The sequence below is a fragment of the Camelina sativa genome, chromosome 16, assembly GCF_000633955.1.
Source record: "Camelina sativa cultivar DH55 chromosome 16, Cs, whole genome shotgun sequence".
Classification (NCBI taxonomy): Eukaryota; Viridiplantae; Streptophyta; class Magnoliopsida; order Brassicales; family Brassicaceae; genus Camelina; species Camelina sativa.
The window spans coordinates 19,534,810-19,562,270 of NC_025700.1; the positions used below are offsets into that span (position 1 = coordinate 19,534,810).

General features: G+C 39.0%; 8 protein-coding genes and 1 pseudogene across 11 annotated transcripts in view; 4 read left to right on the top strand and 5 right to left on the bottom strand.

The window, feature by feature from the left end:
• LOC109129396 (dolichol phosphate-mannose biosynthesis regulatory protein-like) overlaps positions 1-2,753 on the bottom strand; it is a 4,320-nt gene extending 1,567 nt beyond the window's left edge. Inside the window, exon 1 of the mRNA XM_019237494.1 lies at positions 2,663-2,753. The gene's annotated coding sequence lies outside the window, so the exon portion shown is untranslated. The remainder of the gene's footprint in view (positions 1-2,662) is intronic.
• LOC104751303 lies at positions 9-2,768 on the bottom strand (annotated as a pseudogene).
• Positions 4,963-9,113, top strand: LOC104751305 (probable LRR receptor-like serine/threonine-protein kinase At1g74360). The gene is made up of 2 exons (XM_010473225.2): positions 4,963-5,510; positions 5,679-9,113. Exons 1-2 carry the CDS (start codon positions 5,420-5,422, stop codon positions 8,909-8,911), a joined length of 3,324 nt encoding a protein of 1,107 aa, XP_010471527.1. The 5' UTR covers positions 4,963-5,419; the 3' UTR covers positions 8,912-9,113.
• Positions 9,086-10,323, bottom strand: LOC104751304. 2 transcript variants are annotated; one of them, XM_010473224.2, is made up of 3 exons: positions 10,142-10,322; positions 9,412-10,020; positions 9,216-9,308 (listed from the first exon to the last, which is right to left on the bottom strand). In XM_010473224.2, the coding sequence occupies exons 2-3, from the start codon at positions 9,982-9,984 to the stop codon at positions 9,228-9,230; spliced, it is 654 nt and encodes a 217-aa protein (XP_010471526.1). In that variant the 5' UTR covers positions 9,985-10,020; positions 10,142-10,322; the 3' UTR covers positions 9,216-9,227. The 2 variants fall into 2 exon arrangements, with proteins under 2 accessions (XP_010471525.1, XP_010471526.1); XM_010473223.2 differs by having other exon boundaries at positions 9,086-10,020; positions 10,142-10,323.
• On the top strand, positions 10,535-12,523 carry LOC104751307 (probable xyloglucan 6-xylosyltransferase 5). The gene has a single exon (XM_010473227.2). It carries the CDS (start codon positions 10,892-10,894, stop codon positions 12,272-12,274), a length of 1,383 nt encoding a protein of 460 aa, XP_010471529.1. The 5' UTR covers positions 10,535-10,891; the 3' UTR covers positions 12,275-12,523.
• Positions 12,403-14,962, bottom strand: LOC104751306 (protein NEN3-like). Its single transcript, XM_010473226.2, has 6 exons — positions 14,656-14,962; positions 14,392-14,549; positions 14,240-14,286; positions 14,090-14,153; positions 13,179-13,882; positions 12,403-13,083 (listed from the first exon to the last, which is right to left on the bottom strand). Exons 1-6 carry the CDS (start codon positions 14,942-14,944, stop codon positions 12,837-12,839), a joined length of 1,509 nt encoding a protein of 502 aa, XP_010471528.1. The 5' UTR covers positions 14,945-14,962; the 3' UTR covers positions 12,403-12,836.
• LOC104751308 (putative pentatricopeptide repeat-containing protein At1g74400) lies at positions 15,024-16,442 on the top strand. Its single transcript, XM_010473228.2, has one exon. It carries the CDS (start codon positions 15,032-15,034, stop codon positions 16,427-16,429), a length of 1,398 nt encoding a protein of 465 aa, XP_010471530.1. The 5' UTR covers positions 15,024-15,031; the 3' UTR covers positions 16,430-16,442.
• On the top strand, positions 16,639-19,472 carry LOC104751310 (NEP1-interacting protein-like 2). Of its 3 annotated transcripts, none has more exons than XR_761759.2 (6): positions 16,639-16,959; positions 17,577-17,755; positions 18,249-18,332; positions 18,661-18,819; positions 18,905-19,091; positions 19,381-19,472. XR_761759.2 is itself a non-coding variant. In XM_010473230.2 (5 exons), exons 1-5 carry the CDS (start codon positions 16,839-16,841, stop codon positions 19,031-19,033), a joined length of 672 nt encoding a protein of 223 aa, XP_010471532.1. In that variant the 5' UTR covers positions 16,639-16,838; the 3' UTR covers positions 19,034-19,265. The 3 variants fall into 3 exon arrangements, 1 of the variants encoding a protein (XP_010471532.1); XR_761758.2 differs by having other exon boundaries at positions 19,370-19,459; XM_010473230.2 differs by lacking the exon at positions 19,381-19,472 and having other exon boundaries at positions 18,905-19,265.
• LOC104751309 (fucosyltransferase 3-like) lies at positions 19,208-21,503 on the bottom strand. Its single transcript, XM_010473229.2, has 2 exons — positions 21,048-21,503; positions 19,208-20,678 (listed from the first exon to the last, which is right to left on the bottom strand). The coding sequence occupies exons 1-2, from the start codon at positions 21,301-21,303 to the stop codon at positions 19,357-19,359; spliced, it is 1,578 nt and encodes a 525-aa protein (XP_010471531.1). The 5' UTR covers positions 21,304-21,503; the 3' UTR covers positions 19,208-19,356.

Below are 27,461 nucleotides of genomic sequence, written 5' to 3' on the forward strand. Positions count from 1 at the left end.
CACAGAGCTCAACAAACTGTCTAAAACCAATCAGACTCGACCTAGGAAGAGATATTAACAACTTGCAGGAGTCTTGTAGTGGAGAGAATGTAATCATCTCCAAGCTCCAAAATCAATGGCTTGAAGTGATATTTGACCTATATAGAGATCTTTGAGGTGTTGCTTACACAGCCCTATTCTCCTTCCATTTAAGTTAGAAGGAATACAAACAGAAAACCCAGTTTTCCAACCAGGAAACTTCTGTCTCTCCATTGCATGTAGAGTATAAACAGCAGGTGCAGCCATCGAGCAACCAATTACGAAGCAATTGCAAGGCCTTGACTCGCTCACTAATCGAGCTAAAGACAATAAACACAAACCACTATTGGAAAGGCCGTATGTTAGATGTTCATCCCTGTCAAAAGCAGGAGAATCTAGTTTCTCCTGATGTATTTCCTGTTCTATATCTTCAGCAGAGGGAATCATGCTCAGTTCTAAATCAAGGCGTTTCTCTATCTCATTTTCATGTATTCGATATTTTGCTGCCAAAGTACGGATGCATGACATTCTGACCTGATTATTGATGAGATTCTTTATCTCATTAAAATTACTATAGCCTTCATACCAAATCACCCATCGACGAACAAGTCCGGAAAACCAATCAATTATTTGGGCAGTATCTTGCAAAATAAGCATAGAATTTGAACGTGCATAACCCTTGGCTGTTATTAATCCATAGCGATAAAGACGCCTTCCTATGGCATTAGTAGGAGCAACAACATCACCAAAGAAAACAGGTTTATCATGAGAGCGTGGACATGGCAAAAGCGCTTCCACGTTAGCCGTCTCTGAGAGACATATGCCGCAGCAGAGCTTTGGAACTTGTAAAACGCGTCTCTTAGTTCTTGAGGAACAGTAGGTTCTACAACATGCTTGGACAAGATAAACTCCTCGCTTCTATCTGCAGAAGTTCTTAGCACGTCCTCCATCCATATTCTAAGCAAGACCTTATACCAATGATCTGTCTCCATGCCTGCCTTTCTCTGGCAAGATATTTGACTCAAGGTAGAGTTATGATCCGCCAAGCCTTTGATTTCTGACTCTTTGACCTTCTTCAGTCCATGTCCTAACCATTTTTTCCCAATTCTAACTGTACCTAAGGTCCAGGCCTCTTCTTTCTGCAATGCAAAAAGCCTAACCTTCTCCTTTAGCTTGTGAACAGCTTTGACAGTGGGACTCTCCCTAACATTTTTCCTAACCAAGGTACCCAAAACACGAAGCCCACTGGTCGCTTCACATGGTGCCGCGTCTGTTTCATCTGTGATGTCCAGATGCAGTGAGTTCCGTAAGAAACCTATAGCTTCAGATCTTATATCAACCGCAGCTTTCTTGGAACCAGACACAGAGAAAAATATATCATCCATAAATCTGCAGCAATAAACTCTGAGAGCACTGCCCTGCTCCGGAGTACATATCAAATCTCGTTCTCCTGCCTGCCTCCTAAACCAAGAACGAAGTTTTGAGCTTGGGCTATCTTCATCGGACTTTGAATCAAGACCAAGGGCTTCATGCCTCATTGAGATTCTATAAAATTCATGATCAAACCGATCAAGGTATATGTTCATCAATACACGGGACAACACCCCTTCTTGTGGGAGACCATGGCCCTTGGGAAATCCTCCAAACTCGAGATTTAGCACTTGGGCTTCAAACATAGAACGGAGTAAGAAACTTAAACTACTGTCTTCTATTTTCTCCTCCATTACAGAGAGCAAGTTTTCGAAAACAGAAACATCAATTTTTTTTTCTCAGGCTCAAAGTGAAACACCAATCAGAATGAGAAATGTTGTTGCTGATGTACTTCAATGCAGAGGCACGTCCCCTTCCACTTCGGCAACTATGTGAAATCTTAGAAAACTGAGGACTGAAAACGACTTCCAGGACTATTCTGATAGCCTCTTGGACAACTTTAAGAGCTACACTAGGCAAGACAAGGACCTCCTTTGCTTTATCTCTAGCCGTAACCGAAAAAGTACTGGAAGCAACATCAAACACCCCACTAGAGAGCTCTTCCGCAATAGAATCAAAAGCAACACTCCCATCTCTTTCTGATACAGAAACATTGGAGTTAAGCCTAATACAATCATAAGCATCCCGAAGAGTATCAGGCCTTGCAATCACCTTCTTCAACAGGTCATTAAACTTCCCATCAACGTACTGCTCCTTGACTCGTTTCTTCAAACGGATTTGGAGAGATCGCTTTAGTTCCATACGACTCGTGGTGGATTTGGTATGATCATCATCATCAACATGAGAAGATTCCTCTACAAGAGAAGCTAATTCCCCAGCTAGTGAAAACATCCCGGTTTGCTTAATAGTACCAATGTCAGCATTATCTGTTGCAAGCAGAGCCGATCTGGGAAGTGTGGAAACAGTGCGACTCCATAAGCCCCGTGAAACTAGGGTTTCTAAGTCACATCGATCAACTCGGCGCAACAAATCCAAAACTAGGTTCCTTTTCCTAAACATCAAGTCAAAATTTTCCGATTCCCAATTTCTAAAAACTATGCGACTATATCCCGACTAAGCCAGTTAACGGTCCTACAATAAAACTAGGGTTTCTAAGTTTTTTTTGCTTAGTTCGAGATAATTTTGAAATCGACACAAATGGAAGAAAACTTACGTTTAAGGATGCGGAAAGCACGATTGGTCTGAGAGAGAAATCTAAATCGAAGAAGCTTGTAAATTACTCGAGATGGGAGGGGAGGAAGAACTCGTGGGGAAGAAGAAGGAAGGAGAAGGACTATTTGTGAAGAAATAACATAAAATATTGTTTATTCTCGAAATTACATTTAACTCCTTTAATTGCAGAATGCTTCTCTTTCAAACATGAGGTTTTTTTTTTTTTTTTTTGTCTATCAGACGTACCTATTTGTTACCTATTTATTAATCTTCTTTCTTTTTTATTTCAGCAAAAGATTCAAACCTACAAAATTGTATTTAATAATACAAAATCTCTACTTGTTCTATTGTTTATCAATTTCCTATCGATTGACAATGTCTGATATATGTGTAATAAAGGTTTGCTCATGCTTTGCTTAAAAAAGAAAGAAAAAAAAAAGTCAAAAACAAATATAAAAGATGCTTCATGCTTTGCTTAGAATCCTTGTATATATTATATTGAGCTAGGCGCCTAGGCTTCTAGGTTCCCTCGAAACCATTAACTGTTTAAAAGGATTCAAGGTTCAATAACTCGGGTTTGGTCCGATCATGTTACGTACGATTTGACAAGATTAGACTAGCTCGAGTGGGTGGGATATTTAGTACCTACCAGACTTTCTCTAATTGGATCCAATGCTACCAATTGGTGTCGTGTGATAATGTTGAATTTGACCAATGGAAACATCGAACAGCAAATGGGTACGGAGAGAAAAAACCTGAACGCGCGGCACAAACAACGTCGCTTTCAAGAGGCATGGACTTTTTACCATAGCAAAAGAAACATCTTGGTCGCCTTAGTTGTTTTTGCATGAGCAAATATAATGTTGGCTCATTACCATTCACACGTCCTTGTGTTGACTGGACCATTTTACTTTCTTTTTTCTTTTTTTTTTCCGTTTCAATTTAATTGGTGGGGAATTCAAAACTTTAAAATTGGTACCACTTTGAAAAATTTCAGACTTTAGATCATTACGAGTTCAAGTGTCAGAACTCAGAAGCCACAACATGAATATATATTTGGAAGAGTAATAGTAATGATTTTGAAACATATGAGGCAGTAGAGAAATGATACAATATCCTCGTATGATTTAGTTGCAGCTACACTTGTATATTTTAAGCTATATAAATCATGACCATTACACTTGTTGATTTTTAAACGTATAGACTACTAAACTTAGATGCTTATATATCTTTAAATCTTGTTGCATCATCTATCAACAGCTTGAATAGTTTCATTTGTTTCTGATTAATAATACTACTTTTACACATAAAATAAATATTAGTAATATAATAAAAAAAAGATTATATTGTTCTGTTTATGGAAGAGAAAAGTAAGCCTCTGAATTTTCTAATTCAAAAAATATTCAATGGTCTGTCACGAAGTGTTATATACCGTACCTTATACAATTCAACTAATTGAATACTTAAGACTAATCAAGGTATAATAATACACGCATTTGACTTATGACAGAGAGAAAAAAAAATAGAGATAATAATAACGAACGGGAAAACAAAAAACGAATAAAATGAGGAATTTGATGATTAACAATGATTAAAAAATAAAACATTGGTCAAAGCATCTAAGTAAGTCAACTAGTGCCGTCCATATGAATCACATATATGACCCACCATATACATTTATTTTAAGGAAAATATCTTAATTCTGAAATTTTCGAAATTTGTTTCTCTTTAATGATCGTCGAAATTTGCTTACTTACATTTTTGTTATATGTATTCTACACATTATTTTACACACTTTCAAATCTCGGTTAGTCGCATTCACCATACGTATGTGTAAACGTAATTAAAGATTTACATTAAGGAAAAGCTTTTATATGAACTTTACCAACTCTGACACGAAGTCAAACTCTTCTGAACCGGTCAACTTAGATGTCACAACTGCTCACCTAATTTTTCCCCCTCGAGTTAACTATGATATTAATCAACCAAATCACGATATTAAAATTTCTAAAACTTAACACACATTTTCGATATTTACGTAAAAATGTTCCCACTAGGATATGTTCTTGAGTGCGCAAGTGGTACCGTACAAATTATAAAGAAAAGCTAATGGTGAATCAAAAAAAAAATTATATATGTAATTTTTTTTTTTTTTTTAACTTTCTAATATGGAGAACAAAGAGGTATGCTTAGTCATATGACACTGATTTAGTCGATTAAATTGTTTTTGTTCTAAACGACTTCATTGAGGACATATAAAATATTTTTGGTTTCAAACAACATTTTCAACATGTTCAACAAATGCGGTATTTTCTTAAGAAGATTTTTTTAAAAAAGACTAGTGTGGTAACGTAATAAATACGTTTTATCTTTTTTTGGGTCAAAATTAGCATAATACATGATGATGATGATTCAATTTCACCTTTCTGTAATCATTTTTTTTTTTGTTTTGGGTTGAAGAAAAGTCTAATAACTAGGAATAAATCTTTGTGTGATGTTCAAAGTTTTTATTTTGGTTTCAGTTGCTTTTTAGTCTACGTGCGTGCTGGTTTGTTTGTTTTTTTCCAACTTCCCTTTTTCTTCTCTAATCCCTATTCACATGAACTTCCATGAAATTCATCTTCATCTTCTTCCCCGATAATTCCCACATCTTGTTCAATAACATCACAACCAAAGAGGACGACGAAGACGCCAATAACGATAAAGACGCAGACACACGAAGAAGACGAAGTGGAGCAGGAGGAGAAGGAAGACGACGATGACTATTGTGACACGTGTGGTCATGGCTGAGAATGATGATTCTGAGTCTTTTCGCTTTGTTTGTTTCTTACTCTTCGTTTTCATCACAGGTGAGACTTTTGCTTCTTCTCAATTTCTGTTATTAGCCTATCTACTGTTCTGGAATCCCAAGTTTCATTTTTTTTTTTTTTTTACTCTGTTTTGACGTCGTTGATGAATCGTTTTAGCCTATCTATCTACTGTTATGTGAAAGTTTTCGTTTTTTTAATCCATGGCAGCCTTAGTAGTAGCTGGAGATTCTCTGGACGGTGATAGAGAAGCCTTGTTAAACCTGAGATCGTATCTAGAATCACGGAACCCACAGAACAGAGGAGTCTATACAGAATGGAAAAGGGAGAAGCAAGATGTGTGTAACTGGCCTGGGATCATATGTACACCTCCTCCGGGAAGTAGAGTTACAGGGGTCAATTTAAGTGACTCCACCATTTCAGGTGCTTTGTTCGGGAACTTCTCTGCCTTAACGCAGCTCACGTATCTCGATTTATCTAGGAACACAATCGAAGGGTCGATTCCAGATGACCTGAGCCGTTGTCACAACCTAAAGCATCTTAATCTTTCTCATAATATCCTTGAAGGAAAGCTTAGCTTACCTGGTTTGTCAAATCTTGAGGTTCTTGATCTGTCGGTGAATAGGATTGCGGGTGATATCCAGTCTAGCTTCCCATTGTTCTGCAACAGCTTGGTTGTTGCAAATCTGTCGACAAACAACTTTACTGGCAGAATCGAGGATATCTTCGACGGGTGTAGGAATATCAAGTATGTTGACCTCAGTTCCAATGGATTCAGTGGCCAAGTGTGGGCTGGGTTTGGGAGGACGGTCCAGTTTTCAGTTGCTGATAACTTTCTCTCCGGGAATATCTCAGCTTCCATGTTCAGGGGGAACTGTATTTTGCAAGTGTTGGATTTATCTGGCAACATTTTTGGTGGGGAGTTTCCAGGCCAAGTTTCCAAGTGCCAGAATCTAAGTGTATTGAATCTGTGGGGAAACAAGTTCATAGGGAACATTCCAGCTGAGATAGGTTTCATATCCTCTCTCAGAGGTTTGTACTTGGGGAATAATACATTCTCTCGAGACATTCCGGAAACTCTCCTAAACTTGACCAACTTGATATTTCTGGATTTGAGCAGAAACAAGTTTGGAGGAGACATTCAAGAAATATTTGGGAGATTCACTCAAGTTAAGTATATGGTCCTGCATGCCAACTCATATGTTGGAGGCATTCGTTCTTCCAACATCCTCAAGTTGCCTAATCTTTTAAGGCTAGATTTGGGCTACAACAACTTCTCGGGAGAGTTACCTGCTGAAATTTCCCAAATCCAAAGTTTGAAGTTCTTGATCTTTGCTTATAATAACTTCAGTGGCAACATACCACAGGAGTATGGGAACATGCCGGGGCTTCAAGCACTCGATCTCTCCTTTAACAAGCTGACCGGTTCAATACCAGCTTCATTTGGAAATTTGACCTCTCTTTTGTGGCTAATGCTTGCAAATAACTCTCTATCAGGAGAAATCCCTCGAGAGATTGGCAACTGCAGGAGCCTTTTGTGGTTTAACGTGGCAAACAACCAGCTCTCTGGTAGATTCCATCCTGAATTGACTAAAATGGGTAGTAATCCTCTTCCAACGTTTGAAGTGAATAGGCAAGACAACGACAAGATAATTGCTGGTTCCGGTGAATGCTTGGCGATGAGGAGATGGATTCCAGCAGAGTTCCCTCCTTTCAACTTTGTATACGCAATTCTTACCAAAAAGAGTTGCAGAAGCCTATGGGACCATGTTCTTAAAGGGTACGGTCTTTTTCCTGTCTGCACTGCTGGTTCCAAAGTACGCACACTTGAAATTTCAGCCTATCTTCAGCTCAGTGGAAATAAGCTTTCAGGTGAGATTCCTGCAAGTATCTCTCAGATGGGCAAGCTAAGCACGCTACATTTGGGTTTTAATGAGTTTGAGGGGAAACTGCCTTCAGAGATAGGAAAATTGCCTCTTTCATTCCTCAACCTCACCCGGAACAATTTTTCAGGCGAGATTCCTCAAGAAATCGGAAATCTGAAGTGCATGCAGAATCTTGATCTGTCTTACAACAATTTCTCAGGAAAATTTCCAATGAGTTTGAATGACTTGAATGAGCTAAGCAAGTTCAACATCTCATATAACCCTTTCATTTCTGGTTCGATACCAACAACGGGACAAGTAGCAACCTTTGACAAAGAATCGTTTTTTGGGAATCCGTTGCTGGAGTTTCCTAGTTTCTTCAACCAATCAGGGAACAACACGAGGAAGATTTCCAACCAAATCGTAGGAAACAGGCCAAGAACTCTTCTTTTGATTTGGATTTCCTTGGCTCTTGCATTGGCGTTTATTGCATGTTTAGTGGTATCAGGTATTATTCTCATGGTTGCTAAGGCTTCAAGGGATGCGGAGACTGATCTCTTAGATGGCTCGAAAACCAGACATGACTTGACTTCCAGTTCAGGCGGATCATCGCCATGGCTATCAGGAAAAATCAAGGTTATTCGCCTAGACAAATCAACATTCACATACGCTGACATTCTGAAAGCAACCAGTAACTTCTCCGAGGAGAGAGTGGTAGGTAGGGGAGGATATGGAACTGTTTACAGAGGCGTATTACCTGATGGAAGAGAAGTCGCAGTCAAGAAGCTGCAGAGAGAAGGCACAGAAGCAGAGAAAGAGTTCAGAGCTGAAATGGAAGTTCTAAGTGCCAACGCATTTGGTGATTGGGCACATCCGAACCTCGTGAGGCTGTATGGATGGTGCCTAGATGGGTCAGAGAAAATCTTGGTGCATGAATACATGGGAGGCGGGAGCTTAGAGGAGCTCATCACAGACAAAACAAAACTTCCATGGAGGAAACGTGTTGATATAGCCACAGATGTAGCACGGGGATTAGTGTTTTTGCACCACGAATGTTACCCATCCATCGTTCACAGAGACGTGAAAGCAAGCAACGTTCTTTTGGATAGACACGGGAATGCTAGAGTGACAGATTTTGGACTAGCAAGACTCTTAAATGCAGGAGATAGCCATGTGAGCACGGTGATTGCAGGCACAATTGGGTATGTAGCTCCTGAGTATGGACAAACTTGGCAAGCGACCACAAGAGGAGATGTTTACAGCTACGGAATATTGATCATGGAACTCGCGACGGGTAGAAGAGCTGTTGATGGTGGTGAAGAGTGCTTGGTCGAATGGGCAAGACGGGTAATGACAGGTAACATGACAGCCAAAGGTTCGCCATTTACCCTGTCAGGGACAAAACCAGGGAACGGAGCTGAGCAATTGACTGAGCTACTAAAGGTTGGTGTGAAGTGTACAGCTGACAATCCTCAGGCAAGACCAAACATGAAAGAAGTTTTAGCTATGTTGGTTAAGATCTCCGGTAAAGCCGAGCTCTTCAATGGTTTAACTTCACCAGATTACAGAGAAATGTAAAAATCTTTGTTTCTTTTCTTCTTTCAGATTTATACAGAACAGCAGCAGAGTTTTCTTTTCTTCCCATTTTTCGTTTCCATTGTTTCTGATTCTTCTTGTACACAGAATCTCATTGTTGCCAAACAGAAAGAGAGATAGAGAAAGGTAGTTTTGTTCGCTATGTACAGAGACACATTTTGAAATAAGAAAATACTCTTCTTCTTGTCTATAGTGTAAACAACTTTGGCTCTATCTTATGTTTCTTACAAGTCGCGAAACATACAGGAACAAAGTGACAGTAAAATGAGTCAGGCTGCAATCTCTCTGATCAGCCAGTTTAAGCTCGGGAAGGCAAAATAGAGGACAAGAAATGACGGGACAGCCAAAGCAAACGTGACAAAGAAATAGATCCCAAGAACTGCAGCACTCACAGGGATTGCATATAAAGCCATCAGCAGGAATATGACTACCAGAGGAAATTTAGCTAGCAAATGAGCAACAAGAGCCATAGACTTACATACCGAGTCATGGAGCCTTCCAGTTCTATAATATCCTCTGGTCACACCATTCCACCAGCTGCGACTGTTGTCCAGTAACCGTTCTGAGGCCGTATCACTCACGCCATCACACCTATTTCTCATGTCTCTCTGCCCTGAAGCGACCCTCTTGTCGTCAGTACGCGATTGAGATCTGCAGCCATTGACGCTTTCGACCATCCAAAGAAGGTAAAAGTTCTTGGAAGGGAATCTGATGGTTCCATTGCAAACAAGCCTTAAAGAGAGAATATTGCACCAAGGGCAAGCAACAAAGAAAGGAAGCTGGAAAGGTAAAGCTGAGGATTTGATGACAACGGCACGTTGAAGGCCTAAAAGACAATACTTGCAGATAGTATGACCACACCATAAGACATAAGGCACATTCTCAACGACGTTGAATGATTCCCAGCAAATGGGACACTCCAATCTCTCTTCTTTTGTTCTCTTTCTTCCATCTCCAGAGGTATCACAAGGAGCTTTTGTCGGTTTCGTGGCAGCTTCTTCTCCTCCCTGTGATTTAAACCCTTCTTTGATGGATTTTGAAGCTAATTTCCACATACAATGAAGGCGTCCACAAAGATACTCACTTTGAACCTAAATTACACATAATCAGACACGAAATTCACAATCCAACCCACAAAGATTTGAGAGACGAAACATACAAAAAAAGCAGTGAACAGAGTTACAGAAACAAGTAAAAGAGAAGGAAACATACCACTAAGAGATGTCGAAGAGGGTAAAAGTCTCAAGTTACAAACTTTATCAGATCATTAAAGAGATGAAGATATGTAATTGCAGAAAATAAAAAAAGGAGCGGCGTCGTTTCGTTGAAAAAGGGACACGCGTCGTGAACCTGGTGACACTGAAACGCCTTTCGAGGTTTCCGCCGCCACCGATCTCTCTCTCTCCTCAACTTATCCATAGCTGTTCGTTTTTTAACCACGAAAACGCACCGTTTCAATATCTTCAATACCGCCAAAGGTTGAATTGAATTGAACCATCGGTTTACTTCGGTCATTGACATTTTTAACTGTGAAACCGGTTTAAGTAACAAAAATTAAAAACATTTTGTCGGTGCGTGTGAGTGAGCTGTACGCGTTAGATCTTCTCTTCTTTCCTTGTGCTAGTTTGTGGATCGAACGAACGAAGCATTGCTCTCCGACAATATATTGTTTTAAAGTAATGACAATGTTTCCGCATTATTGGGTTTAATTCTAATTTTAAATTAGGGTTCTTCAGATCGTCAAATCTTTTCTCGTTCCCTCTCTCTCTCCGATCGGAGCCATGCTAAAGATCTGAACTTTAGTCTCAGATCCGTGATTTAGTACAGAGAGAGAAGAAACCTACCTACATAGACTTGTCTTTTCATAGCAAAAACATAAAAGGCCAGATTTTGATGGTAGCAAACCTGTAAGTGAATTCTACAGAGAGACGTTGTGAGGTAGGGAGAGAGAGAGAGAGAGAAATGGGTCAAGATGGGTCACCGGCGCATAAAAGACCCTCCGGGAGCGGCGGAGGACTTCCGACGACGACTGTAGCGAACGGTGGAGGAAGAGGTGGTGGGGGTGGTCGTGGTGGTTTGTTGCCTCGAGGTAGGCAGATGCAGAAGACGTTTAACAACATCAAGATCACGATTCTCTGTGGTTTCGTCACAATCCTCGTCTTACGTGGCACAATCGGTGTTGGTAACCTCGGAAGCGCAAGCGCCGATGCGGTTAACCAGAACATCATTGAGGAGACTAACCGGATTCTAGCTGAGATCCGATCTGATTCGGATCCCACCGACTTGGATGAGCCTCAGGAAGGTGATATGAATCCCAATGCCACTTATGTTCTTGGTCCTAAGATCACTGATTGGGATAGTCAACGTAAGGTATGGTTGAATCAGAACCCTGAGTTTCCTAGTACTGTCAATGGCAGAGCTCGGATCTTGCTTTTAACTGGATCTCCTCCCAAGCCTTGCGATAACCCCATTGGTGACCATTATCTTTTGAAATCTGTCAAGAACAAGATTGATTATTGTAGGCTTCATGGCATTGAGATTGTGTACAACATGGCTCATTTGGATAAGGAACTTGCTGGCTATTGGGCTAAGTTGCCCATGATTAGGAGGCTGATGCTCTCTCATCCAGAAGTTGAGTGGATCTGGTGGATGGATAGTGATGCTTTGTTCACTGACATTCTCTTTCAGATCCCTTTGGCTAGGTATGAGAAGCATAATCTGGTCATTCACGGTTATCCTGACTTGCTGTTCGATCAGAAGTCGTGGATTGCTTTGAACACTGGTAGTTTTCTGCTGAGGAACTGTCAGTGGTCTTTGGATTTGTTAGATGCTTGGGCGCCTATGGGACCTAAAGGGCCAATTCGTGATGAGGCTGGGAAGGTATTGACGGCTTATCTGAAAGGCAGACCAGCTTTTGAGGCAGATGATCAGTCAGCATTGATCTATCTTCTGCTTTCTCAGAAAGATACATGGATGGAGAAAGTGTTTGTGGAGAATCAATACTATTTGCACGGGTTTTGGGAAGGTTTGGTTGATAGATATGAGGAGATGGTAGAGAAGTATCACCCGGGATTGGGTGATGAGAGATGGCCGTTTGTGACCCATTTCGTTGGATGTAAACCATGTGGTAGCTATGCTGATTATGCAGTCGAGAGGTGCTTGAAGAGTATGGAGAGGGCCTTCAATTTTGCAGACAATCAAGTGCTCAAGCTGTATGGGTTTGGTCATAGGGGATTGTTGAGCCCCAAGATTAAGAGGATCAGAAATGAGACAGTCACTCCTTTGGAGTTTGTAGACAAGTTTGATATTCGCAGAACACAAGTGGAAACCAAACCACAGAACTAGAGGAAAAGAAAGAGAGGATAGGCTCAGCTCTCATGAAATCGTGGACACGTATAGGTAAAAATATATGACACTCACAAATGCAAAGCAAATTTGTTTGCCTGTACTTGCTACTTTACTATTTCTTCTGCTTTTTTTTTTTTACTATTGTTGTTTGCAAGAATACTTTAGCTGCAAATTCTTTTTTCCATAGATGTTTTTGTGTTTTCTTCAGTCAAATATATGGAGAAATTTCATACTTTTGTTATTGCTCGTGACTGCTATATTCAAGTTTCAGACACCTCAACTCGTTGGCAAGTACTAACTTCGGAAGAAATGTTTAAAGAATCAATAATATTAGACTGTGTAATCAGGATGACTGTTACATTATGAGTGTGGTGTCTCTATTGATCGGTACAAGAGATATGATTCTGAACATACTAATTTCCTTCTTCCTAGCAACTAATCTCTCGCGAGTTAGCAGAGACTAAGATGTTCCTTAATATTACATGATGCAAAATGGGAATGACCAAAAGTGCTCACCGACTGACCAGAAAGAGAAAGAAATGATTTTTCCTTGGCTAGATCACTTCTTCAGGTGGATTATCAACTTTCTAGCTAGTAGACGTAGCCCTGCCATTTTCTGATAATCGTAAGACTCGAGTGAGAAGAATGCATCAACCAGGGTACCTGGAAGTAGTGCTGACTCAAGCTTTTCAAAATTATCGCTACTGAAATCGAGCTTTTGATTGGTTCCCAAAGGTTCTTCTTTTTGGTATACATGAGTTCCACTTTCACACCGGGTATCATATGCGTTGGATTCTGACCTTATTCTGTCAACCAGATAAGAATGGTGACAGAGGTTAGAGACTCTCAGGTGGATAAATGATCGTATGTAAAAAGGTCAGAGAGAGTGTTGAATACTTACTGCAGTCTGGCTGTGGGATAGTTAGTAAAACCTTCTTTCCTCATAACGGTAGGCCTCCAATCTGAGCTTGTGCTTGAGTCAATCAGTAAGTTATGTGCAGCAGCATCGGATGCGTCCAAGATCTTGCATAAGTCAGGAGGTATGTCGACAACGATATTCATCTTTGGATGACCTGCATGATCCACAAACTTCCGGCTGATTCCAAACCGAATCTTCAAGCTATACCAACAGAGATGTAGAGGGCTGTCGTTGTGAAACAGCTTCATTCTCAGACTCCCACGATAAAACGGGATTGCTATGATGCTAGAAACAGATACTTCGTTAACGCCCAAAAATGATTCATCTTTGGCATTGGGATCGGTTGATTCATCCTGCTGTCTTACAGTTTTTGCTTCGTCCGCAGCATCTGTCTGAAGAGTTCCAATATGTAGTTTGCTTATTAGAGTGGTTATATCAGATGGATCTATTTCACAACCAGATGTATCACTTTCTGAGCATTCCGTCAGAAGAGAAATGATGGGATGGTTTTTGACGGTTGTGGCATCTACGGAAGAGGAACTCGGATCAGTTTTAGGACTCGAAGAGGATGAAGTCTGGTTTTCTCTGACTCCATTAGGCAGTGACTTCTCTTTACTTCGTTTTCTCGGACTTTTTCTTGGAGAAAACCAGCTCATGTCTGTAAGAATGTCAGGAACACTGGACTCCTGCAAACACCAAGTACTTAAACTCATTGATATGACAAATCCTTGCAGACCATGTTCACGGCTTGCAAAGTTGTGGTCTTAAAAGGAAGATGACAAAACATTTGCAAACTGTAGACAGAAGTCAGATAAGTCTCACCCTCTCTAATCTAATCCTTTTAAGTTAGAGTTAATCATTATTCAAGAAAATAAATGAGAAGACAGCAATACCAGAAACAAGACGGTTGCACAGTACTTGACAACTTCAAGATTCATCCGGACATCATCTAAGCTCCTGGTGAATCATATCCATGTTTTAGTCACATACTGAAACAATTGGTGAATCGTTAAAAGGCTCAAGGTATCGTTTACTCTTTTTACCTGTGAGTTTGATCTCCTAGCCCGAAGTATGTAGCAAGCGATGCCATCTACATTATTCAAAAAGAGTTAAACTCTGATGAGTGATGAATCTTTGAAGTTACAGTGGAAGCTATATATAGGCTTTGATATTAATCAAAAAAAAAAAAAGAGACCTTCATGTCACCAGCTCTCTTCCCAAACTTCTGAGACAACAACGAAAGCGAATCAATTGTAGCTTTCGGCTCCGGGGGAGAGAGACCAATTTCTGCAAATGCGTTTCTTATTCTTACACAATCAAGACTCTTTATGTTATGTCCCGCCCAAACTCGTCCTACAGAAACACCAAAACCAATACTTTGTAGCTTCATGTAAGGGAGAGAGATAATAAGAGAGAGAAAAAAGAAAACAAAAAAAAAAAGAAAGAGAGAAACACTTACCGTGGAGAATGTCGTAGACTTCATCAGCGATTTCAGAGAAGGTAGGTGCAGAGAGAACTCCGTCACGCGTAATACCGCTTCTTCGCTTCGTGAGCGTGGCTATGAGAGAAAGATCGGTGGGTCGAACCAAAGTGGAGTAACTATGAAGCTCCACTAGCTTCATAGGACAAACCAAGATAGCCCCAAACTCCAAAATCGCAAAAGGTATCCCCGGTTTGGTCGGAACCGCCGTCTCAAGATCGAAAAAAACTATCTCGCTTCTCTCATCGCCATCCAGAGTCGAAGCCATTGTTTTGAGAACTTTGACTCAATGAGATAATGTAATTGTTGGGTTTTATAGCGACGGTAAAAAAATCTAAAAACTTGAGAGACGCAAATGTACACAATGAGGTTTATCTTGCGTCATCTGAATTCAATTGGAGTGATCAACAAATTTGATTCCTTTCTTCTACGTTACCATACGAAATCGCTTAAATCAAATCACACTTTGAAGCATTATCTTGAATCAGGGGAACCAATCAAAGCTCTTTTAAATTTCCGGCACCGATTCAGAAAAAGTCCTAGCTTTATCGACAGTTTCTCTGTGTTGTTTGCTATCAAAGCTTCGTCAGCTCAGAAAGGTTCTTCATTTGACGGTAGACAGATCCATACTATTGTCAGGAAGCTAGGGTTCAATACCGTGATTCATATTCAAACATCCCTGGTTAGTTTTTACTCTGCGGCGGGTGATGTCGATGATGCACGCCAAATGTTCGACGAAACGCTTGAGAAACAGAGCATTGTCTTGTGGACAGCGATGATCTCAGCTTACAATGAGAATCACAGGTCTGTGGAAGCTATTGAGCTGTTTCAACGAATGGAGGCGAAAAAGATTGAACTTGATGAAGTGATTGTGACTGTGGCTTTATCGGCTTGTGCTGATCTAGGTGCGGTGCAGATGGGAGAATGGATTTATTCGTGCGGGGTCGAGAGAAAACGAAGAATGGGTATGGATTTAACTCTGAGAAACTCACTTCTTAACATGTACGTGAAATCTGGGGAAGTTGAGAAAGCGAGGAAACTCTTTGATGAAACCATGAGAAAAGATGTGACTACGTACACATCTATGATCTTCGGGTACGCTTTAAACGGTCAAGCTCAAGAATCCTTAGAACTTTTCAAGAAAATGAAGACCATTGATCAGAGCCAGGACATAGTTATTACTCCAAATGATGTGACTTTCATCGGCGTCTTGATGGCTTGTAGTCACGGTGGATTAGTGGAAGAAGGAAAACGACATTTCAGGAGCATGATTGAGGATTACAATCTCAAACCTAGAGAAGCTCATTTCGGGTGTATTGTCGATTTGTTTTGTCGTTCAGGTCATTTGAAAGATGCTCACGAGTTCATAAATCAGATGCCGATAAAGCCAAACGCTGTGATATGGAGAACGCTTCTTAGCGCTTGCTGTCTTCACGGAAATGTTGAGCTTGGAGAAGAAGTTCAAAGACGGATCTTTGAGTTAGAACATGATCATGTCGGAGATTATGTTGCGCTGTCGAATATATATGCATCGAAAGGAATGTGGGATGAGAAATGGAAGATGAGGGATCGTGTGAGGAAGAGAAGAGTGCCTGGTAAAAGCTGGATTGAGCTTGGAAGCATTATCACCGAGTTTGTTTCAGGACATGATGACAATGATAAGAAGCAGCTGATGATGGGAGAGATTAGTGAGGTTTTGAGGTGTTTAGTTGCTTGTATGACAAGTTTAGATTGTGTTGTTGAGAATTTTTAACTCCAATTATTGAAATAATGATCAAATTTGTAATTTAATTACTGTTTTTTTCAACTCACAAACAAAATTTCAAAACAAGAAACACATTGACACATTAAATGAAACAGCCAATAAAAAAAGTGGGGGACCAAATTGATAACTTTTAAAATTGGTATAAGTTTTCACTTTTATCAAAGAGGCCCCCAAAAAAAAACCAAATTAAGGAATAATAATTTATTTTTCAAAGAATGGGTTCCGTCTTCGTTGCTTTTACGAGCGGTGCCTTGTCTCTCAACTTCCATGGCTGACATCTTAAATTTTCCCAACCAACCACAAAGTATCTCCTTTTTCTGATAATTTCATCAAACCCTAAGGTTTTTTCTCTCTCCAATTCTTCTTCTTCTTCTTCTTCTTCTTCTTCTTCATCTCTATGGATGCGATCCTTTCACCAGCCGTTGAGGCTGAACGAGCCGCCGACTCAACGATCGACACAGTTTCTCGCTTGATCGCCGGCGCTTTCTCCGGCGCTCTTACTGGAGTTTTCGCCATGGGTAATTTAAAGTTTCCATTTTTATCCTTTTTTTTTTGGGTTTGTGCATTTGATTTTGACTGATCATAGATTTTAGTTTGACTAAGAAGAATGATGATTGTTACTTATAAATTCTAACTTCTTCGTTTCTATATTTTGGTCAACTCTTGCTCATTTTTTGTGAAAAGGTTTCATTTTTTTTCTGTCCTGCTGAGGAATTTGGTTGAAATATTGATGAACAGATTACAGAATGAGCATGTGTGCATAGAGTCGTTGAATCTAAAGACTTGTTCTTCCTTAGTTCTGTCCTCCAAATTCACCGGATTATAATCTAATGTTACTTTTATGAACAAACAAGGAGACTCAGTCTTGTTGAGATCATTTAGACAAAACTCTGGGCATTGATGATCATACTCATACGTGTTTAATAGCGCTAATGATCTGAACTTGATTCTCAGTTTGTAGACCAATCCTGGGTTTGGGACTAGGAAATTGATGTTTCCTCTGCGTTTGGAACACAAAGTTTCATCTTTATATGATCCCTATAGGCTATAGCCCTTTGTTATTAATAATTTGTTCTTCTTTTTATTGTTTAGTTAAAACTTAAAACCATTCTTGTTCTTTAATTATCTCTTGTAGCTGGAGCTTTCACCGGAGCAGTAACTGGTGCGGTAGCAGGCAGAGCTGCCCAGTATGGAGTACTCCGTGGGGCTGCACTTGGCGCTGTTGCAGGAGCTATTCTCTCTGTTGAAGTGTTGGAGGCTTCTCGTGCGTACTGGTATTTAGAGCTATCAGGATCAAGGGGTCCATCATCTATGGTTAGTCTTTAATTCTAACTTCTGAAATATCTTGCGCGTTTGTCAAATTGGAGAGTTTTTTTGGAGTTTTTCGACTGACTTTATGATCGAGATGGAGAAAGGGTTATGAGAGATAGATGTTTGGTGAAATAAATAATGACATAGTTTTGACATGTTACTTGTGGGCCATCAGAATTATGGGATGACAGGATGGCTTGGTTTAGTACCTTTTTAATTGTTTGTTTCAAGAATTATATACCAAGATAATAGGAAGGATTTGTGTTGCTAATGATGCCATGAGGCAATTTAACAAAGGATTTTTAGCTCGACCTTGAAGTCCGGGGGACTTAGTCTGAGTCTGTTTTTATTATATTTTTCTGTGGGAAGGACTTGAATCAATTGCATTTCGCAATGCTGCGCAGACCTGTCTTTTTTTCCACCTTCTGCCAAATTCGGTAGTTTTGACTGTTAAATATGAGTAAGCTGAGCCTTTGGTCTTTTGTTTTGGATCCAGGCAGATTTTGTAGAGCAACTCTTTCGTGGGAGACTAGTTGATGAACAACTGATGTCAACAATGATAAATTCACACCACTGGCAGGTTCTTTTTTAGCTCATCTTCTTGTGTATAGTTAAAACTGTTCTCTGAAACTCTACTATCGAGAGAACTCTAAAAAGCACTACTGATAGCTACTATATGAACATGGCTGCTCAAAGTCTTTTAAGTATTTGAAGGATGTCTCTTATTATCCAACGTCGGCCCATACCTCTTTTAGTGTCTTGAGTCTATATAAGAATAGCTAGATTCCTTACATATACAAGATCTGTAAATGCTACTTCTTCCTGTTTCACTCGATGTTAGGCAATCTCCTTTAGTTTGAATCGATTGAGATAGACTGATGTAAGGAGTTTTTGTCTACGTTCTATAGTTAAGAATTTCCGATGTAAGTTATGAAGAGCGGGATGATGTTAATGGTGAACTGGAAGCTAGAGGATTATCGGGTGACTCTTTAAGGAAACTACCATGCTATATCATGTCAAGCGAAATGGTCAGGATGCAGGTCACTCACTGCACAATTTGTCTGCAGGTTTCGTCTGCTTCTACAGCTTTTACATGAATTGTTGCACTTCTTAGCATGGCCATATGTCCATCTCACACGCGTGCATTTACAGGACATCAAAACAGGGGAAATCACACGAAACTTACCGAGATGTGATCATACATTTCATCTGGTGTGTGTTGATAAATGGCTCATCAGACACGGCTCGTGCCCCATTTGCAGACAGGCCGTTAAAGGTTAAAACACCATTGTCTCCGAGCTGTGTACATAGCAAAAACACATTATCCTTATATGTTGTTGTAAGTCTTAAAATCCTTCAATACTTTTTCCCATTTCATTTAGAGGTTCATCCATAGGTTTCTCTACTTTTGAATGTATATTATTGTAGACGTGAGTAAGAACATCACAGAGTGTATTGGAAAGAATATAGAACTCGTCAAGTCATGAAATAATATATCAAGTTAATTCTAATATTCCTTACATGTCTGTTGAGAAACTCTGAAAATCTTGACCTGAAGATCTAGTTAAGGCACAAGAAGAGCCCTAGAGACTCTATTTCATCTTTTAATCTTTACAGCTTTGGAACAGTGTCACTTGGGAACGGGGCTCTATTGACCTTGCTCTCACACAGGAAGGTTCATGGGAAGTCCCGTTCTCAGCCTTGTTCAATACCCATGGTGTCAACCCTCCAAGGCCATGAGCCACGTCCATGAGTGAGGACCATGAGCTTGTGGACACCAGCACATCAGTACAACTCAGAAGGTATATCTCAGCCCATGCTCTCTTATACTCCATGTTCCTCGGGGTTTTTTGGTAGTCCTTGTGACTCAGCTTGTGAACACTGATTATCTCTCCTATCACTGTTGGGTTTTCCCAATAGATGTCCCTGATACTCTCAAAATACCCTGGAGAAGAAGATGAGACAAAAACTGCCTTTGATTTTTGGTTTAGAACTTGGCTTGAAGGGAGGTGTCTCTGTCTGTCAACTTCAGGAAGCAGCTTATATCTAGTTCCACAAGCTAGAATCTGATCTACCAAATACTGGAACTGACCATTTCCAGACTCAGAGACCTCAATATAGATTCCTATTCTTTGATCAGCTCTAGCAAGATATGTGCGATAGTATCGTGTAATGAGACCCCAGACAGCATTAGTTGGGTGAAAGAGATACTGACTCAAGAAGTAAAATGCCGTTTCTTTTTCCGGGAAGAGCCTTTCAAGTTCCTGCTTGAATGACGAGATTGAGAAGAGAGATGGGAGAAAGAAACTATCTGCTTTCATGATCAGCCATGGGGTTTCCTCCAACAAAACTTGACTTTCCTCGCAAAAGAAAAGCTTTTGTTGGTCACTGAAATTAACATGGCGATATGCAAGCATCGAGTTGCCAGATTCGCGAAGTAGAGACTGTTCATTGAACCGGCTCTTGAGTGGAAACTCTAAGGGAAGAAACCAAGAAGTGTTTGGAAATGGCTCGCAGAAAAGATCAGCCATGTCAACTCCTGGTTCGACAAGTAAAACCCGATTTGTTAAGAGAGCATAAAGAAAAGCTGAAGCTAGACTCAGCATCCTATTCCCAAGTTCACCATTAGAGTTCAACCATATGACATATCTACAACCAGAGACTCCACCATCAGACTGGTCTCCCGGCTTGAGTTTGTCCAGTGTTAAGTTATAGGATCTAGTGAACGGTCCACACTGTCTATGAAGATCTTCGTATCTTTGCAATCTATAATCCAGGTAAGAGGATTGCTTAAAAGGCGATTCCTTTATATATAAACTCGCTTCATACCTGCTCAAGCATGATTCTTTATCAAAACTAGACGCAACAAGATTAATGTCGCCGAGCTGTTCCTTCTTTTCGCTTAATCCATCATCTGAATCGATGCCTGAAAATCAGAAAACCACCAATGAGTGTAACTAATGCAACATTACATGGAAAAGATGTAGAATGATCTTTTGAAGACAACAACTAACATTGTAGCTAAAACATAGCAAAAGGAAACACACATGCATCTAATTTATATGGTTCTTAAACTACACGTACCACCAATTTTGCTTTATACATTTTTCATGGAAATGTCTATAAATCGTTTGAACTTTATTGAAGCATAAAAAAAGACTATCCTAATTTGACAAAACTAACCATTTTGATTTTGGAGAAAAGATTCACACGAAAAAAATAGTAACTTATTTGATGGGGATTTTTGAGCTGATCCACTTTAAATATAAAGAGAGGAGAAACTCAAAACTTTTACCCGGAGGGTGCAATCTGATCTGAAGAAACCTAGAAGCTGCGTCAGCCTCCGCAACACCATCTGAAGGTGGGTCTCTGAGTACCACCGACAGAGAAAACATAACCGAAGCAACCATAAGAACTGCCAGAAGTAGACCCATCGATTTCATCGAGCTCAAACTTGGTTTCGTCGCATTCAATTCGCTAGACCCGGTTCGAGTATCCGAGTTGGATAACGGGTCACCCACATCCGGGTTCTTCTTGCTCCGCTTCATCATAAGTTGGGATTGAGAAGAACGGGTCGGATCCTATAAGGAGACCTCTCGGGTGTTGAAGAAAGAGAGTTTGGTGAGTGAAGAAGACAGTGTAGGGAGATGAAGTCATCATGTGATGTTGTTTGAGAGAAACAGAGAGTGAGTACGTGGCTCAGACTCAGACAACGACACCTTTTTTTTGGTCGAAACATTTTTACCGTTTAACTTTGTGCTATTTTTTGTTCTTTTTAATTTTTACATAATCCGTTTTATAGTTAGTGTTGATATTGTAGAATTTTCTTCTTGATTCATATATGTGTCATGCAGATTTTTTAAAATCAAAACCCTACATTTGTTCCTATATACTACTTTAGTAGTTTAGTTAAGGGTATTAATCAATGCAGAGTACAAATGAGAGAATTTAACTAATGTGTACTTTTAATGAAGATTGTCACACACAGTTGCCGCACATATTTGCTGTCATATCTATTTGCTTGGACATTTTTGTATGAAAAATAAAAAGCAAAGAAACTTTGTTTACTAGAGAGTGAAGGCCTCCGTGAAGGTATAGATAGATGTACGTACCTCTCATTATATAATGACTATTGGTCCATCGTGCATGCTGCTCCACATGTAACAAAGCTTTAGAACAATCCATGAAAGATCTCACACAAGAGTCACCATAGCCTGCAAACTTATCGTTATCATCTTTTAACTTTGTCTAATTATTCGTTTCAATTTATACAGAAATCCACTTATTTAAAGAGTGTCATGTTCACTAATTAATCTTTTTCTTTGTTCATTTAATCTTTTGACAGAAATCCAATTTTTTGTTCCATGTGTTACATGTTGTGTGGTTTACTTGACTTATATGGGGGAGACGCAAGGATTTTATACTCAAATAACAATTACCAATATATTGTTTTCTAAATAAGAAAAAACTCACTTAAGTTACAAAAAAAAAAAAAAAAAAAGAAAAAACTCACTTGTTACATATACTAGTCGAGAAGTGATTGGGAAATGGACTATTAATTAAGACTGTGATTTTTCTTAATTGATGTGATCTGAATTCATTATTAACATAGTTTTTCGATATCAATTTTATGTTAATTAGTGAAGATAGTAGTTTTATAAATCACGATATCACCTAAAAACACACACACATATATATATATATATGGTTGTGTGACTGAAGGAACGATTGTGGATTTTTATCTAAAAATCAACCGACTTATGTCATTTTTATGTATAAATGTTGAGTCGTTATATCTCCATTTCTAGTTCAAAATATCCTAACAGTCGAGTGGCTATTACAATCTCAATTAATATATCACTGACGACAGAGGAAGAAAAACCTAAAAATCTCATGCATTAACAATACTGAAGCGTAATAAGTTATCGCTGTTTCCACCTTATGTATGCGTTTGGACATGATCCTTCCTGCTTCTGCTTGCAATTAAATTCCTTTTTTTTTTTTAGGTATGTCAAATGAAAATATCAGGAAACAATATATCGTTGTAAATGTTATGGTACTGTGTGAGAAATTTCAACATACTTTAACATCATTTCAAAACTTAAGAAAACGAACTCAAATTATATATACATATATATAAGCACGTGGAAAGAGGGGAAAACATGGATGGATTTACAAACCTGACATATAATTGTTTTAGTACTTTTCATCTGACTAAGGCTACGATATATACCGATCACGCGGCGTTGAATGGAAATACGAAAATGAATTTATATATTTTTAACCAAAAGAAGATATTTCTAACGATTTAAATGTTGTTTCAATTATGTCGAATTCAAATTTAGGTACGTGATTATGTTATAGCTAGTAGATATAGATGACATTCGGAAATTTGGTTAATCGATCTATTCAGTTTGAATTTTTGAGTATAAAATTGATTTGGTTCATAAGTGTTAAATTTTGGCCTTCTTAGCATGCATGATGTTCTCCATTCGGAATAAAATCAAAATTTAAACAAACAAAAGTTCGATTATGTACAATAAGGACATATTGAAACCAACCGGTTTGGAGGTAATCGAACAAAACTAGTTACCGAATCAAATCCAAATCCCTACCGATTAATTTTGCGATGAGAAACTAAAATCAAACCAAATTTCACATAATATATGTGGGGTTCGGTTCAACGACTTCGGGTCGGAAATAATGCCTAGACTATCACCTACGTAGTGGAATTGTAGCGCTTCACAAGTTCATATTATCATCAAATATCATTATTAGGCTAGAGAGGTTTTCTTATCAACCAACAACATTCTGGACCTCGGCTTATATGGTCTATTTGGAAAAGAGCAGGGGTAAATAAATCTTCTCCCTATCTCCATAAGTATCATCAACTATAAGTATATATAGTAGCAATTAAAGTTGTTGTAGATGCTAATGTAAAAGTTGTATATATAACACATATAGTTGAGTCACTCGCAAATATAAGTTGCATATATACAACAACAACAACAACAACAACAACAACAACAAATATTACAAGTTTAAAAATCACAAGATATGAAGATAAGAAATTTTTTTTCAAAAGAAACAACTAAAAAAAAATGACGACAAGGACACGATTGAGCTAGAATGATTACAATTACATTATCTAAAAACCTCTTAAACGTGAAATTTCTTGGCAAATAGAAATGCGCGTTTTCTTGAACGCGGATTCAAGAGCTATGCACAGTAGCAGAGAGACTATAGTGTGATTGTCTGTGTGTGTGACCACTGACCACACCATCCAAAGAGGTCCCCATGAAGTGAAACCGTTGCAGGGCCCATCATGAGATATCAAATATACAATAATTATATTGTAACACCCCATGAATTATATAGATTTAGTTATTACGTAAAATTCTAATATTTAACATGTCTTTTGGAAAAGGGTTTTGTGCAAAAAAAACACTCCAATTAATTTTTTTTTGCAGGAAAACCCTCTATGTATATAAAATGCAAGTTAATATTACTAACTCAAAATTAACTCGCAATACACCCCTCCCTCGTATTGATGATGTGGCATCCGTCTGTACCGTCTAAAAACGTAACATAAATCAAAACGACACCGTTTTATTACTTTTGAAAACCACACAAAGTCTACATCCTTGTCGTTTTAAAGTCTCAAAAACGACACATAAGAGCAACTCGGGTTCTATCATCTTTTAAACAAAACTCGATATCGTGAACGAAAGTTCAATTTGGGGATTAAGGTTCATCCTTGGGTTTGATTTGGGGAAAAGAGATAGAGAATTAGGTTTCACGAGATCTCTTGTAGAATTTGAGATATGTTCGATTAGGGTTCATTGTTGGGCTCGATTAGGGATCTGTTTTGATTTGATTACGGTTCATCGTTGGAGTTGGGTTCGATTAGGGTTTTGTTTTATTGCGATTAGGGATCTGTTAGAGCGAAGAGGTAAAGGGCAATTAATGTGCTTGGGTTTGAGTTGAAGGGTAACGATTCAGCGATAAGATTCGAGTGTTGGGGAATCAAAGGAGGGCAACAATGAGGTGAGAATTGAAGATTTTGAGAGTATCAATTGTTATTAGATTTGATATGTGCAAATTTTCAGATTTCTAATATTTTTATTTTTTTTTGGTTCAGTTTTGATTTGTTTATGCATGTTGGAGGATATTGGTCAGCTGAGGACCAATATCTTGGAGGAGAGAGACATACAATGGGTTTGGTATCAGCTGAATCATTTAGCTTACGTTCGATTCTGGTGCTTCTTTCGGAACTCCTCGGGTATGAAGACAACATGAAGAAAGTGTCTTGGTTTCCACTTGAAACGCCTGGTAAGAAAAAAGATATTGATAACGATGAAACGTTGAAGAAAGTGGTTCATTATGCAGTCGGAGCTGGTGAATTAACCTTATTTATTGTTCGGGAAGATGATCCTTATATAGGTAGACACATTGATACTAATGCGTTGAGATATTTGTCAGACGATGAAACATTGGTTGATGGTGAAGTTAGTGGTGGTAGTGGCTCTGAGTCAGATGATGAAGTTGATGAAGTTCAGTTCGAAGACATTGTTTACAGCGATAGTAATGATGACAGTCCACATGTTGAGGTAGATGAGAGCAAGTATCGAAAGTTTTGTATTGGTGATAAGTACAATACAATTGATTCCTTGAAAATAGTTGTTATGAGATATGCTGTGAAGAAGAAGAGAGACATCAAATATGAGAAGTCAGATGGCAAACGTATAGTTGTTATTTGCTCTGGAAAGAAATGCCCGTGGAGGCTTTCAACAACCATCAACAATAGTTCTAATAGAGTAGTAATCAGATCGTTAAATGAGGAGCATAATTGCACTTGGCAAGGGGTCGTGACCTTGCTGATTATCTCTCGGATTGCTGATTTTTACATAGAAGAATTCAGACTAAATCCAGAATTATCAGCAAATCAATTACAACAGAAGTTTCTAAGACGCAACATCAATGTGCCTTGGACAATTTGTGAGACGAAACGACTGAAATGTCTTAAGACATTTGATGAAGAGCAAGAAGAGTCTTTTGCTAGGTTATTCGATTATGTTGTTGAGCTGAAGAGAAGCAATATTGGATCCACATTTGAATGTGAGGTAAGGGAAAGTAGGTTCCATAGGTTTTATGTGTGCTTTGCTGCTTTAAACAATGGGTGAAAGAGAGCATGACGAAAGATCCTCCATCTAGATGGAACATTTTTGAAGTGGAGAATGACAGGTATGTTATTAGTTGCATGTGGAAGAGATCCCAATGATCAGATGTTTCTTGTATCTTGGGCGATTGTGGATTGTGAGAATACGCCAAACTGGTTGGGTTCATTGAACATTTGGTTGATGACTTAGGTTTAGAGTTAGGAAATGGACTAAAAGTAGGTAGTGATCAGCAGAAAAGATTGATTGCAGCAGTGAAGGTAGTATTGCCTTATGCTGAACACAGGATGTGTGCAAGGCATGTTTATGCCAACTGGAAAAAGAAGTATGCTGGAGGAGAATATGAGGATATGTTCTGGGCTGCTCCAGACTCTTACTATCCACAACAATTTGATAGAAAGATGCAAGAGCTGAAAGAGTATGATCCTGGTTCTTTTAATGACTTGAAGATTTCGCTTTTTTGTCCATGGTCAAGGTAATCTCTCTTACTTGTTCTGTTTTATTTTTTCGGATATGACTTTGTTTTATTTGATTGCTAACTTGGTGTATCTCTTGTAGGGCTTATTTTACAAAGTTCTCAAAGTGCGATGCTGTAGAAAACAATCTTGGAGAGTCATTCAATGCAGCAATTCGGATAGCAAGAACTAAACCGGTTGTTGAGATGCTGGAAGAAATAAGAAAAAGGGTTATGGTGAGCAATGAAAAGAAAAGAGCCGAGGCTGAGAAAACAAAAGGAGAGTACTCTCCTAAAGCAATAGCTTTACTAGACCAGCAGATTGATTTGGCAAAGAATTGTAGATCTTTGAGCTGCGGATTAGGGAATTATGAGGTTGGCTACTTTAACTACAAAACTAATATGCGAATTGAAGGTTTTGTGGTGCAGATGCGAGGTGAGATCAAATGTAGTTGTAGAATGTATATGGTCAGTGGGGTCCCATGTAGCCAAATTGTTTCTTGTCTTAGACATGAGAGGAATACTGACCAAGATCTTTAGAAGATGATTTCTCCATGGTTCACCGCTCAGAAGTTGAAGACTTGTTATGCTGATGGACTTTGTGGTTTGAATGGAATGAATCTATGGGATGTGACTACAACAGTCAGGGTCTTGCCACCTCCTTACAAGAGGCCTGGTGGAAGACCTCCAGGGAAGAAGAGAAAGAGGGAGAAGGGTGAACCAAGGGAAGAAACCAAGCTTTCTAAAAGAGGAACCAAAATTGTAAGACTCTCTTAATATCTTAGGTTCTTCTTTTTTGTATTTGCATTTCTGATTTCTGACCTTATCGTTCTTATTTTATGCGCAACATTGTAGCTTGTGTGGACAAGAAGGCCACAACAAGCTGAAATGCAAGAATGGACCAATGCCTAAGCCGCCAAAGAAACCACCAGGTAAACCAAAAAAGACAGCTACTGCAAAAACACCATTTGCATCAACCTATACTTCTGAACTTGATTTAGAAAGGCCAGCCCAACCAAGCCTTTCATCTGCTCACTCAAAAAAACGTCGAGGAAGATCTTGGAAAAGTCATCCTTAT